General features: G+C 43.5%; 1 protein-coding gene across 1 annotated transcript in view; it reads right to left on the bottom strand.

Annotated features, from left to right (window-relative positions):
* Nucleotides 1–14999, bottom strand: part of LOC122935170 (cytochrome P450 2K1-like) — a 77105-nt gene that overhangs the window by 13359 nt on the left and 48747 nt on the right. Inside the window, exons 5-7 of the mRNA XM_044290935.1 lie at nt 8351–8527; nt 6071–6212; nt 3830–4014 (exon numbers count right to left, since the gene is read on the bottom strand). Coding sequence (XP_044146870.1) covers nt 3830–4014; nt 6071–6212; nt 8351–8527 — 504 coding nt within the window. The remainder of the gene's footprint in view (nt 1–3829; nt 4015–6070; nt 6213–8350; nt 8528–14999) is intronic.

Raw genomic sequence — 14999 nt, 5'->3', positions numbered from 1 at the left:
AATGGTATAACCTTATACAATGTAAAAAATTTTTGTTAATAAACATTTAGGCTTTGAGTTAATGATGAGCGAATCGATTCTAAACTTATCAGATTCCTCCTGAACTTCACAAATCTTTGTCTGTTTAATAAATCTGAAGCTTTTGTGATTTGCTACAGACAAATTGCTTAAAAATGGAATCCATTGCGTAACTCCTGTAGATAGGGACAGACACGGACAGTGAGCCTTAACCTAGAATCCAGTCTACTTTCCCTTCCTACTTGCAGTGCAAGCCCTAGGTAGCAAAACCACAACTGGTCGACAGTCCCTATGCTATTTACATGCAGAGACAGACAATCACCAATAGGCAAAACAACACAAAAACAGGGTCATATGTAAATAGGTCAGAACCAGACAAGTGGTCAATACACAAGCTGGGGTCAGAGGAACGAGCAATCCAATACTCACAGGAACACAACTAGTAAGTCTATCGCTGGCACTGTTATACGTTCAAAACTTTGGAAAAATACTGTACTTCTCCATCTTTGTACAGTATTAGAATGTATGGGCTCTGATGAGCCGAAGTAAGTTATTCGCAAAGTCGCACGTGACTTCGTTGAATAACTTTGGCAGTTGATTTTTAAAGTGGAAAACCACTTTAAAACTTGAAACTGAACTCAGCTTCGGTTCCGAGGTGCTTGCCGAGTTTGGTTTCAAGTTTTAAAGTGGTTATTTAACGAAGTCACAAGCGACTTCGTGGTGAGCGCGATGACGTCACGGCAGATCCTTCAAACTTTATTCAGCAGGACCTGCGATGATGTCACTGCGCTCACCACGTAGTGAGCGCGGTGACGTCATTGCAAGTCCTGCTGAATGAAGCTGCAGAAATAAGAGGATACCGGCTGCACGATCAAGTGGATGAGGTGAGTTTTTTTTTATTATTTTTAACCCCTCAATGGCCATTTTATTTAGCATTCTGTCTTAAGAATGCTATTATTTTCCGTTATAACCCTGTCATAACGGAAAATAATAAAGTGAAGTTCGGGTCCCCATTGACTTTAATTGGGTCCGGGTTCAGGGTCAAGTTCATGTCCCGAATCCAAACTTTGACCTGAAGCTCGGCTAAACCCAGCGAACTTCCACGGTTTCGCTCATCCCTAATTATTTCTCCAAAAAAGCCATCACTGCCTTGTACTGACAGGTGGCGGGAGAAAATGGCCACTCCTTGGGCCACTGGAGGAGGAAAAGTCAGTGGTGGAGCGACAGCAGAAGGCTTATAATGAAGATGACGTTGACACCGGCCATGATGACCAATTATCACAGTGATGGGGGGAGCTGGAAAGAACTGGGTCCTCAGGCACTTTGGCCAGAACTGTATGCTTAACATCATGCAATCTGATGATTATTGAATAGCCGTGTTTTCCTCTTGCCAAAAGGGAGATCAAATTGCTTTATTACCAGGAAACACTGTGTACAGAGCTTGCTGAAGCTTTCGTAGAACAGGCAGCTACCGTGTGTCTAGCCAGGAGGCCACTCTCCGCCCTCTGCAGAATCACCCACCTCCTGCCATCTCTACTATCAGAAAGAGCAGAAGCCGAAGCGGTCAGTTCAGTATCATCAACACGATGGAACAATTATTTCATGTGCCATGCCAAACAGAGACATAGCACTTCAACACCCAAGCTTAGTCCTACCTATCCTGTCTCTGACACGTATTGTGTTCCCTAACCCCATGGACTTCTGGGCAGACACACTGGAACAGTGGCCCAAACTTGCCCAGTTCACTTTCTGTATTTTGTCTTGTCCAGCCTTCAGTGTCATCTTTGAGAGGCTCTTCAGTGCGGCAAGGGGTATTGTGATACCTAAATGAACAAAGTTGTCCCCCACTAGTCTACAAAACATCACTTTTGTCAAAATTAATGAATCCGTGAAGATTTTCACACTCCTCTGGCTCAGACCAATGTATAGTCTGCCCTTGCAGATGCTGCCATCATGTGATTGCTGCTGTCTGTTTGCTTACCATCATGTTCCGTACTGTATGAATGCTGCTGCTGACACAACAACAGCTGTTACTTCATGCTTCTAATCCCCCTACAGCCACTTGTCATGCCCCACTCTGACGTTGTACGGAGGTCGACCAGGATTGCAGCACAAGTTTAGTGGTTGCTTTGGAGCCGTGCTGGATCCGCCTCTCATCAGGTGCACTGGGTGGGGTCATTAGTTTAAATAGCACACTGCCCAGTGCCCTGAGCGGATTACACTGTTCATTCTGGTCTGGGAAGCTTGGAGGGAAGGTTGGCTGTCAGTTCCTGCTCTCAGAGATAAGTGTCATTTCTAGTTCGGTTGTATGTGTCTTCTATTCCATCCAGGTTCTGTGCGAGCAGACTGCTCCTATCTCCCCACTTCACCATCTTAGGGGGTTCAGGGTTTTGTCAGCCCAGGCTGGAGGACACTAGCACACCTACCTTCAAGGTCTGCTGTGGGCTGAGCAGTGCAGGGAAAGAGGTCAGGGATAAGCTAGGAGGTGACCCTTCCCCTGTCTCTCGTCCAGATCCTGGTTGGTGTGTTATCTTTTGTACAAAGTGTACGTCCGCCGTGACACCACTTCAATTACCCCTACTGCCACTAGCATTACCACTACACAGCTGCCACTACTTCTACTACTCCTAAATAGGCACATACACATCTACTGCCTTGTCTCTTTCATGCTGTGCAGCTACTGCTGTCATTACTAATACAGCCACATGCCAGTATTACTATACCTTTTCCACAACCACACTGTACTGCTGCTGCTCCCAATCAAAAGGGAAATTTTTTGCTGGCTTATTCAGTACAAGCCAATCTTTCTTCTGACAATTAGCACTTGTGCATGTATAAATGCGGGCAGTCATTCTGCTGCCGTTAATGCATAATTTTTTGACACTTGTGCAGAACAAGCCACTGACATTAACATGTGAACATGTCGATTGGGGAATGAATCAAACTTTTAAAAAATTCACCAAATCAGACAAAAAACAAATGTCAATAGGCTTGCTTATCTCTACTTTGAATAATTAACAAACATTCGGATCATGGTATCTAATGGTCCATTTAAAGGATAAGCAAATTGATTCTACCGGTTTGAGATTAGTTCCAAATTTCTCAAAAAGTTCTGATTCCCAGGGAGGGAATCCCTTCAAGAATAATCAATTCCATTTTACAATTTTGGGATTAAATGCAAATGAACCACAGTGAGGCCTCCAAAATAATATTCAACTGAAAGTGAAACAAGAGAACTAGAACATCCCTCAAAGCCTACACTTCTTTCAGAGAAACATGCAAGCTAGTTCTCTTTCTAGAAGGATAAGAGAACCAGAATTGCTCAAGAAAAAATTCCCTTATTTAGTTGACTGGCCTTATGGGGTACCCTTTTATTTTTTACTCTCAGTAGGGAGACCAAAAAATATGCATGATTATTGTATGTCAGGCGACACCACTCTTGGTTTCTAGGAAGAGTATATACAATTTTGCATATCTTAATTCAGTTGCCATGAGAAACGATTAGCATACTTTTCTGTTTTAGAAGGAAACCTAATTTGAATACATTTTTCCAGAAAGCCAAAGGTATGCAATTCTCTCATTCTCTCTCTCTCTCTCTCTCTCTCTCAACCAAATTTTTCGAAACATTTTGGCAAATCTGAAACAAGCCAAATCTTGAAAGGTTTGCACATCTCTAGTCCCGTTCAGGGGTCCCACCATGTACAGTATATGTGAATTTTAATAACTTGTCTAACTTGCCCTTTACTAAGCATACATACTGTAGGTATTAGGCATGTTATATGATAAAGTACTGTACGGTATCTGACTTCACCTTTGGAATAAAATAACCCCTGAAGGTCAAATCTCTAGTTGGTGAATGTGGGAGGTTTCCAGGTATAATGTCACCAAATCTTTGAATTTCATGAATGACAGCATCAGTATACGGCATTTGTTTCCTATGTTCGGCTTGTGGTTGAGCAGATCCAATAACAGTTTCAATCTCATTTTGTATTTTCTCTGTTTATTTAAAAGAGACATTTCAGTTACAATGTGCAGGCACAACTACAGTAAATATACAAATAAACTATTGAAAAATTGCTTTCATAATAATTGTAGTGATCAATGCTTTGAAGTCCTGACTTCTGAATATTATCACAATCTGGCGCCTTCATAAATGCCCAATAATTTAGTAATAACAAATTTACTGTAGTAAAATGGTAACATTATTTTTCTTACTATCATGTAAGTGATCAGGCTACTAACTTAAACCATATTTATTGGAATACAACAACAAAATTCCTGAAGTTTTCTAAATTCCTGTGAGTAAATATGCAATACATTGCATTTGATCACTGGAAAACACTTAATAATTTTAAGAAATCTATGAATTTGTTCTCAGAAAAAGTTAGACAAGCTTTATACATATGTCCTGCAAACTCAGAGAATCATGTGCAAGTCTAAATGGAAATAAAAGAAACATGTAAAAAGTGTAGCTGCTATATATAATGCTGCCATTAAAGGGCTGTCTGGGAGTAAATAACCTTTCACAGGTGCCAGCAGCCTGCCTCCGCTATAGGTGCCAGTAGCCTGCAGCCTGCCTCCGCTACAGGTGCCAGTAGCCTGCCTCCGCTACAGGTGCCAGTAGCCTGCCTCCGCTACAGGTGCCAGCAGCCTGCCTCCGCTACAGGTGCCAGCAGCCTGCCTCCGCTACAGGTGCCAGCAGCCTGCCTCCGCTACAGGTGCCAGCAGCCTGCCTCCGCTACAGGTGCCAGCAGCCTGCCTCCGCTACAGGTGCCAGCTACAGGTGCCAGCAGCCTGCCTCCATTACAGGTGCCAGCAGCCTGCCTCCGCTACAGGTGCCAGCTACAGGTGCCAGCAGCCTGCCTCCGCTACAGGTGCCAGCAGCCTGCCTCCGCTACAGGTGTCAGCAGCCTGCCTCCGCTACAGGTGCCAGCAGCCTGCCTCCGCTACAGGTGTCAGCAGCCTGCCTCCGCTACAGGTGCCAGCAGCCTGCCTCCGCTACAGGTGCCAGCATCCTGCCTCCGCTACAGGTGCCAGCCGCCTGCCTCCGCTACAGGTGCCAGCAGCCTGCCTCCGCTACAGGTGCCAGCAGCCTGCCTCCGCTACAGGTGCCAGTAGCCTGCAGCCTGCCTCCGCTACAGGTGCCAGCAGCCTGCCTCCGCTATAGGTGCCAGTAGCCTGCAGCCTGCCTCCGCTACAGGTGCCAGTAGCCTGCCTCCGCTACAGGTGCCAGCAGCCTGCCTCCGCTACAGGTGCCAGCAGCCTGCCTCCGCTACAGGTGCCAGCAGCCTGCCTCCGCTACAGGTGCCAGCAGCCTGCCTCCGCTACAGGTGCCAGCAGCCTGCCTCCGCTACAGGTGCCAGCAGCCTGCCTCCGCTATAGGTGCCAGTAGCCTGCAGCCTGCCTCCGCTACAGGTGCCAGCAGCCTGCCTCCGCTACAGGTGCCAGCAGCCTGCCTCCGCTACAGGTGCCAGCAGCCTGCCTCCGCTACAGGTGCCAGCAGCCTGCCTCCGCTACAGGTGCCAGCAGCCTGCCTCCGCTACAGGTGCCAGCAGCCTGCCTCCGCTATGGAAAGATTTATACTGTACTTACCTGCTATCCGCTTTGGTCCTAAGCTCTCGTGTGCATGTCTTCCAGTCATGGCTTGTTTACTTCTTCTCTGACATAGTCATGATGATCTGTGTCACTGCAGCCAATGACTGGCATCAGTGGTAAAGTGTCCACAAAAGACACATCACCACTGAAGCCAGTTACTGGCTGCAGAGGAGCAGATGATCATGCTGGATAATTTAAACAAGCCATGGACTAGAATTATGGACACACAGGAGCCGGATTGCAGGACCATAGCAGCGGAGAGTAGGTAAATATGATTCTTTCCATAGCAGAGGCAGGCTGTGGGCATCTGTTAAAAGTCACTTACTTATTCCCGAACAACACCTTAAATGCCGAACCAGATACACCACATAAAATAACAACACACTATGTCTTTGCATTCAGTTATACAATTGGAGCAAATTGGAATAATTGCCCTAAGGATTTTTTATTTTCTTACTTTGTATTTCAGGATATTTCATCATTAATAGTAATCCCCATCGCAGAGTGGTTGAAGTTGTCTCCATTCCAGCAGAAAACAGGTCCACCACCAGTGTGCTCAGATTTTTATTATGATAATATAATGTAGATTCTGGTTTTCCCTTAACAAAGAGAAAAATTGTGGCTGGTAACATACTATACAGACCAATGTATTATACGCCTAAGAATGCATAAAACTGTAGTTTACTAGTGATGAGCGGCAGGGTCATATTCGAATTCGCGATATTTTTTTTTTTTTACTTGAAAAATCGGCAAGTTAATGATTGTTTAATATGCGAATTTTCGTATTCTAATTTTTACTGCAAATTTTTCAACTTGCAACTATTAGACAAAGAAGATTATAGCACTATATTAGCTAAATTGCTCTATATTCGATTTTTTTCGAATATTCGCTATATTGCTATAACTTCGTTTTTTCGAATATTCGTAAAATTCTAAAACAAGAATATATAGCAATATAGCGAATATTCGAAAAAACGAATATAGAGCAAAATTCGCAAACACTACTACTCCTAAAGTCAAGTATATTGCAGCCTTCTTATTGGCCCACAAGCTAGAAGCAGGGAGGGATCATGTGTGCTGATAAAAAAAAAAACATTTGAATAAAAAAAAATAAAAAGGAAAAAAAAAATTGAATATTCGAAATTACGAATATATATAACTATATTCGAAATATTCGCGAATTTTCGAAGTACCTATATTCGCGATAAAAATTCGAAATTCGAATATTCGTGATCAACACTATAGTTTACTTCTTTCTGGAAAATTAATTAAACTATCAGAAACAAAAACTACTTTAACTTGGTCTTGGTGTTCCTTATAGACTCAAATAAAATAACCACTATGTAAGCAAAAAAGTCAAAGAAAGAAAAAGGGGGGGGGGGGCACAATACACCATTGTGACCACGGGAGGAGAATAGAAATTATCCCTCAAGCCACAAGTATGGGAAAGAGTTTAAAATGATTCACGCTCAAAAAGGCACAATCCCCATAGTCCAAAGATACATCCCTGAGTAGATATAAATAGTATCTAAAAGAGGATCAGGACTGTATAAGAATGAGTAATTACATGACATTAAGGACCTTACTTGCAAACCTGTGAGTACATAACTAGAAATAATTATGTTCAGCAATGGAATCCCTAACGCTGGGTTCACACCTAGGCGTTTCTATGCGCGTTTTTGTCGCGCGTTTTATGCGCGTTTTTTTTAATAGTGAACGCGCGTTTGACGCGCGTTTGGGTGATTGACAGCAGTGTTGTCCAAAGAGTCTATGGCCCAAACGCGCGTCAAACGCGCCAAAAAAAGCTCCTGTACTTGTTTGAGCGTCGGGCGTTTTACAGCGCGATCGTACGCGCTGTAAAACGCCCAGGTGTGAACCCTTCCCATAGGGAATCATTGGTTCTAGCTTGTTGTGCGTTTTACAGCGCGTAGGAACGCGCTGTAAAACGCTCAGGTGTGAACCCAGCGTAAGGGATCTCTCCCCGGAACACTAGCGTTTTTCTTTTCCGGCACTGAGTTCCGTCCTAGGGGCTCTATACCGGAAAATAACTGTTCAGTTTAATCCCCATGCATTCTGAATGGAGAGAAATCCAATCAGGATGCATCAGGAGGTCTTCAGTTCAGTCAGTTCAGTCTTTAGTAAAAGACTGTACCAGTCTTTTACTAACTTCATGCTTATTATACTTCTTAGGCCTCTTGCACATGAACGGAAGGTACTCTGTGTGCATTCTGTTTCAGTATTTTCCGTATATATCCGTTCCGCTAAAAGATAGAACTTGTCCTATAATATAGGATAGTACTAGGATATGACTGTTCTATTAGGGGCCAGCTGTTCTGTTCCTCAGACTACGGAATGCACACAGACGTCATCCTTATTTTTTGCAGACCGCAAAATACATACGGTCGTGTGCAAAAGACCTTATAGTACTTGTTTTTGTACCTGCTTTACATCTACCCCCTTTAGATGTAAATTGCCATGAAATTAATGGTGCTTTCTAATAAAAATAAAATAAAAATAATAATAATAATAATAATAAGAGTGGATAGACATGAAAAAAATCGATAATAGATTTATATAGTACATGAGTAAATCAGAAAATGTTACATTATATTTCTCCACAAGGTGTCCTAATCCCGCTCTATAATTCATTATTCTTTTAAATAGAAGAGCCAAACACTGCACACACCATAACCCAAAATCAGGTGGATATCGTACAAGGCATAAATGTAATATTTACCTCTCGTTGTTTAGCCAGGAAAGCCTCAATGAAGTTTCTTTGATTGTTCACATCAAGATCTTTTTCTAGTTTGGTAAATGTGGCAATGACAAAATCCTGCAATTCTCTGTAATTTTCCGCCAGCTTTCTATGGCTCCCAGGTAGCCAGCCGATCAGAGTGGGATAACTGTTGTACAGCTTAATATATAAAGATGACAACTGTCAGTTCAATCTAATGTAATTTACAATGTAACCTACCATGTCTGGCAGATCATCCTGCTCTCCCTGCTGCATCCTGGAGAAATCTCCATTCTGCTCCTTGATCTTCTACCAATCTGCACTCTTTAGGCCCCTTTCACACGAGCAAGTTTAACGCGCGGGTGCAATGTGTGACGTGAACGCATTGCACCCGCACTGAATCCGGACCCATTCATTTCTATGGGGCTGTGCACATGAGCGGTGATTTTCACGCATCAATTGTGCTTTGCCTGAAAATTCAGCGTTTTTCACGCAACGCAGGCCCCATAGAATTTAATAGGGCTGCGTGAAAGTCGCAAGCATCCGCAAGCAAGTGTGGATGTGGTGCGATTTTCACGCACGGTTGCTAGGAGACAATCGGGATGGGGACCCGATCATTATTAGTTTCCCTTATAACATGGTACAATAGGGCTAGAGGGGTTAAAAAAAAATTCAAAAAATATAACTCACCTTAATCCACTTGATCGCGCAGCCCGGCTTCTCTTCTGCCTTCTTCTTTGCTGTTCACAGGAAAAGGACCTTTGATGACATCACTGCGCTCATCACATGGTCCGTCACATGATCCATCACCGTGGTAAAAAAATATCATGTGATGGACCATGTGATGAGCGCAGTGACGTCATCAAAGGTCCTATTCCTCAAAGAAGACAGAAAAGATGCCGGGCTGCGTGAACAGGTGGATTAATGTTAAATTAGAGTTAAATTATTATTTATTTTTAACCCCTCCAGCGCTATTGTACTATGCATTCTGTATTCAGAATGCTATTATTTTCCCTTATAACCATGTTATAAGGGGCAATAATACAATCTCCACAACCTTGAACCCAAACCTGAACTTCTGTGAAGAAGTTCGGGTTTGGGTACCACATTCAGTTTTTTAGCACTCGCGTGCAAAACACATTGCACCCGCGCGATAAAAACTGAACAACGGAACGCAATCGCAGTCAAAACTGACTGCAATTGGGTACCTACTCGCGCGGGTTTGCCGCAATGCATCCGGACCTTATCCGGACACGCTCGTCTGCAAGGGGCCTTAGACAGAAGATGAATGATCAGGTGAAGTACTTGAATGAAGGGCTCTAAAAAGCTGGGAAGAGTTTTTCGTGTTCATTTGTTTCTACGTACAGTATATTCTGTTGTCTTCTTTTCTACACCTGTAGTTCAACTCGTGGCATCGAGGATGCATGGAATATGGGAGCTTTTTTTTTTATTTCACTCACTTAAATATGTTCCTGATTAGAGTTGAGCACTTGCCAATTCCACCATTTAATATTGCATACGATGTAGTGGGGAGCTTAGAAATTTTTGGGTGCTTGGTCCCCCACAAGCCACAGTTTTTTTCCCATAACACAATATATGTTTAAATACCACCTGCCCCCAATAAGGAACAATTTTTGGAAGCTTTGGAATAAGAAAAAGCATGTGGCGGTGCGGTGTGTTTTTAAAACGCTGCTCATTAACACCATCAAACATGCGTTTATCCATAACTATGTATGTCAGCGTCAAACTGACATTATGTGCTTTTGCTGTCATTATGTTCAAGAGGTCAGAGAGGGAGGATAGAAAAAGCGAAAAAGACTCATAAAATTTTTTTACAAAAACATAACATGTTTTCCTAGGAGACTATATACCATTTTTGAGGGCAATTGGAACCACTTTGGTTCGGGTAGAATTGATTTGTTTCCAAATTAAACTTTTTGAAAAATTTGGCGAACCTGAAACAAATCGAATCTCAAAAGATTTACTCATCTCTAGAATTTATTGCTTTCATCACGGTAGGATTATAAATTGGACTTGTGTCTTTTTCCAGCCCCTACCAACTATGTAACTAAAGTATGGGAAAATATGTATATATAGCACTGATATATTTTACGAGGCTCTACACAGGTTAGCTTTAGGGTACTTTCACACATTTGCGGCAGAGGATTCCGGCAGGCAGATCCGGCAATCCGGACACAAACTGATGCCATTTGTCAGATGGATCCGAATGCGGATCCGTCTGACAAATGCATTGAAATCCGTGTCATCCGGAAAAACAGATAAAGTATTTATTTATTTTTTTACATTTTTAAAGGTCTGCACATGCGCAGACTGGAAAGCCAGATCCGTTTTGCCGGAACACTTAATGCTGGATCGAGCACTAATACACTTCAATGTAATTTAATGCCGGATCCAGCATTTCGGCAAGTGATCAGTATTTGGCCGGAGAGAAAACTGCAGCATGCTGCGGTATTTTCTCCGCCCAAAAGACGTAAGAGGGACTGAACTGATGTATACTGATGCATCCTGAAGAGAAGGCTCTCCATTCAGAATGCATTAGGATAAGTCTCCATTCACATGTCCGCGAAATGCGGAACGGAATTGCGGACTAATTCATTTCTATGGGGCCACACTATGTGCTGCCCGGATCCGGAAATGCGGATCCACACTTCCGGGTCCGCAATTCCATTCCCTAAAAAATAAGACCATATTTATAGTCCCGGCCATGTGCGGTCCACAAAATGCTGAACGCACATTGCCGTTGTCTGTGTTTTGCGGATCCGTGGATCTGCAAAACACATACGGATGTGTGAATGGACCCTAAAATTGATCAGTTTTTTTCCGGTATTGATCTCCTGTGATGGAACTCAATACCGGAAAACAGAAACGCTATTGTGAAAGTACCCTTACTCACATCAAACTCATAATCTGAATTTCAAATTAACCTAACCTTATGTTTTTTGAAATATTGGAGGAAACAGCAGTACCAGAACAAAATCCACCTAAATGCAAGGAGGAGCCTACAACGAGCAATATTTACTAGTGGCCTCTGCTCAATTAGTATAATTGTTGCAGAGGCATAACTATAGGAAATGTAGAGGTAGTGCAGTGTCCCACTCAGAGATGGTCGCGGGCCCCTGTATAACTTTGGGCACATACAGTCAGGTCCATAAATATTGGGACATCGACACAATTCTAACATTCTTGGCTCTATACACCACCACAAGGGATTTGAAATGAAACGAAGAAGATGTGCTTTAACTGCAGACTGTCAGCTTTAATTTGAGGGTATTTACATCCAAATCAGGTTAACAGTGTAGGAATTACAACAGTTTTCATATGTGCCTCCCACTTGTTAAGGAACCAAAAGTAATGGCACACTTGGCTTCTCAGCTGTTCAATGGCCAGGTGTGTGTTATTCCCTCATTATCCAAATTACAATGAGCAGATAAAAGGTCCAGCGTTCATTTCAAGTGTGCTATTTGCATTTGGAATCTGTTGCTGTCAACTCTCAAGATGAGATCCAAAGAGCTGTCACTATTAGTGAAGCAAGCCATCATTAGGCTGAAAAAACTAAACAAAGCCATCAGAGAGATAGCAAAAACATTAGGCGTGGCAAAAACAACTGTTTGGAACATTCTTAAAAAGAAGAAACACACCGGTGAGCTCAGCAACACAAAAAACCCGGAAGACAACGGAAAACAACTGTGGTGAATGACCAAATTATTTCCCTGGTGAAGAAAACACCCTTCACAAAAGTTGGCCAGATCAAGAACACTCTCCAGAAGGTAGGTGTATGTGTGTCAAAGTCAACAATGAAGAGAAGACTTCACCAGAGTGAATACAGAGGGTTCACCACAAGATGTAAACCATTGGTGAGCCTCAAAAACAGGAAGGCCAGATTAGAGTTTGCCAAACAACATCTAAAAAAGCCTTCACAGTTCAGGAACAACATCCTATGGACAGATGAGACCAAGGTCAACTTGTACCAGAGTGATGGGAAGAGAAGAGTATGGAAAAGGAAAGGAACTGCTCATAGTCCTAAGCATACCACCTCATCAGTGAAGCATGGTGGTGGTAGTGTCATGGCGTGGGCATGTATGACTGCCAATGGAACTGGTTCTCTTGTATTTATTGATGATGTGACTGCTGACAAAAGCAGCAGGATGAATTCTGAAGTGTTTTGGGCAATATTATCTGCTCATATTCAGCCAAATGCTTCAGAACTCATTGGACGGCGCTTCACAGTGCAGATGGACAATGACCCAAAGCATACTGCAAAAGCAACCAAAGAGTTTTTTAAGGGAAAGAAGTAGAATGTTATGCAATGGCCAAATCAATCTCCTGACCTGAATCCGATTGAGCATGCATTTCACTTGCTGAAGACAAAACTGAAGAGAAAATGTCCCAAGAGCAAGCAGGAACTGAAGACAGTTGCAGTAGAGGCCTGGCAGAGCATCACCAGGGATGAAACCCAGCATCTGGTGATGTCTATGTGTTCCAGACTTCAGGCTGTAATTGACTTCAAAGGATTTGCAACCAAGTATTAAAAAGTGAAAGTTTGATTTATGATTATTATTATGTACCATTACTTTTGTTTCCTTAACAAGTGGGAGGCACATATGCAAACTGTTGTAATTCCTACACAGTTCACCTGATTTGGATGTAAATACCCTCAAATTAAAGCTGACAGTCTGCAGGTAAAGCAATTCTTGTTCATTTCATTTCAAATCCATTTGTCACGACCATGTTTATGGCCGTGACTCCTTGGGAGCCGCATACAGTGGCCCGCGGTTTGGGTTGTATTATCAACCGCAGCTGGAGGCATAATGTTGTTGGCCTCAGGTGCAGTTGCCGCGGACAACAGGTATGTGTGCGGTTCCCTTGGAGTTGTGTGTGTGTTTGTATGCACTTTCGTATGTCTGTGTGCACTCTGTGTTATGTGTGGTGTGCACTTATATCTTCCCCTCACTGTGGTTGCCCGTGGCAACGTTTGGTCGTTGTGTGTACATGTGGTGGCAGTGTCCCGGCCTTCGGGCTGTCTCCCAGGACACGGTTGCCACCCATGTCGTTGCCTGCGGCAACAGCCACAGTGTGTTCGTTGTTTGGACACTTCCCCTTTAAGTTGTGTTTTCCCTTCTGTGGTTTTGGAAGGGTTAACTCCCTTTCTGTGTGTGTGAGTCACTGGGTGTGTCCGACTGTGGGGTGTGGCTTCTTGGCCTATAAAGCCTCACTGTTAGCACAGGTCTGAGGGTTGCTTCAGCCATGCTTAGCTGGAGCAGCCTCCTGTGTTTTCTACCTGCCAGTGAGAGCCACCCCTGTGGTCATAAAGATATTGTCACATTATATTTATGTCATGTTGTGTGAGATGTCCATGTGATGTTCTGTTGGGACCTTCCTTTGTTATTTTGTGCAGCTTATGGTTCTGGATTCCTGTGTGCACAGGGATCCAGTCAGCAAGGCTGTGGCAGGTTGGTGGAACTACTTAGTTTGCCTGCCAATTCCGTAAGTCTGTTTGTGTTCCCCTTTTCCCTGCAGCTTGGCCATTGAGACCCCTGTTCCTCCGTGTCCTGGAGGAACAGGTTGTCTTACCCTGACTCCTAGTCCAGGGACCGGACGGAGGGTGAGTTAGGGATCCGAGGTTCCGGAGCATGGGTCCTCCTACCTTAAAGGTCGGCCCATGCAGCTAGGAGTTAGGGTCAGGTTAGTGACGCCTTAGGAGGTGACCTGCCCCCTAATCCTGTCTTCCTGGCCGAGCAGCCTAACATCATCTGGCATCGCACGGCTGAGGGTTTTCCCCATCCTCAGCCGTGACACCATTGTGGTGGTGTAGAGAGCCAAAAATGTTAGAATTGTGTCGATGTCCCAATATTTATGGACCTGACTGTATATATCAATGTATTGTTGTATCAAGCTGTAATTCCTCATAGCAGGCTGTTTGAGTGTCATTACAACTATTCACCCCTAGGTGGTGCTGGCACTATATATGTGTATATATATATATATATATATATATATATATATATATCTATGTCGAAAGACACATCTCGTGGTCGTGGAAAAGATGTTAGTCTGTTTGAGAAGGGTCAAATCGGCATGAATCAAGCAGAGAAAACATCTAAGGAGAATGCAGAAACTACTAAAATTGTGTTAAGAACTGTCCAACGCATTATTAAAAACTGGAAGGATAGTGGGGACCCATCGCAATCGAGAAAGAAATGTGGCGGGAAAAAAATCCGGAATGATCGTGATCGGCGATCACTTAAACGTTTGGTGAAATCAAATCGAAGAAAAACAACAGTAGAACTCAGGGCTATGTTTAATAGTGAAAGTAAGAGCATTTCAAAACGCACAATGCAAAGGGAACTCAAGGGATTGGGACTGAACAGCTGTGTAGCCGTAAGAAAACCACTAATCAGTGGGGCAAACCAGAAAGAAAGGCTTCAACTTGCTAGGGAGCATAAAGATTGGACTCTTGAGCAATGGAAGAAGGTCATGTGGTCTTCCATCCAGATTTGCTCTGTTCCAGAGTGATGGGCGCATCGGGGTAAGAAGAGAGGCAGATGAAGTGATGCACCCATCATGCTTAGTGCCTACTGTTCAAGCCTGTGGGGGCAGTGCTATGATCTGGGGTTGCTGCAGTTGGTCAGGT

This window comes from Bufo gargarizans, chromosome 4 (assembly GCF_014858855.1).
Source record: "Bufo gargarizans isolate SCDJY-AF-19 chromosome 4, ASM1485885v1, whole genome shotgun sequence".
NCBI lineage: Eukaryota > Metazoa > Chordata > Amphibia > Anura > Bufonidae > Bufo > Bufo gargarizans.
Note: the sequence above shows the minus strand (reverse complement) of the source record. Positions and strands in the feature narration are given on the sequence as shown.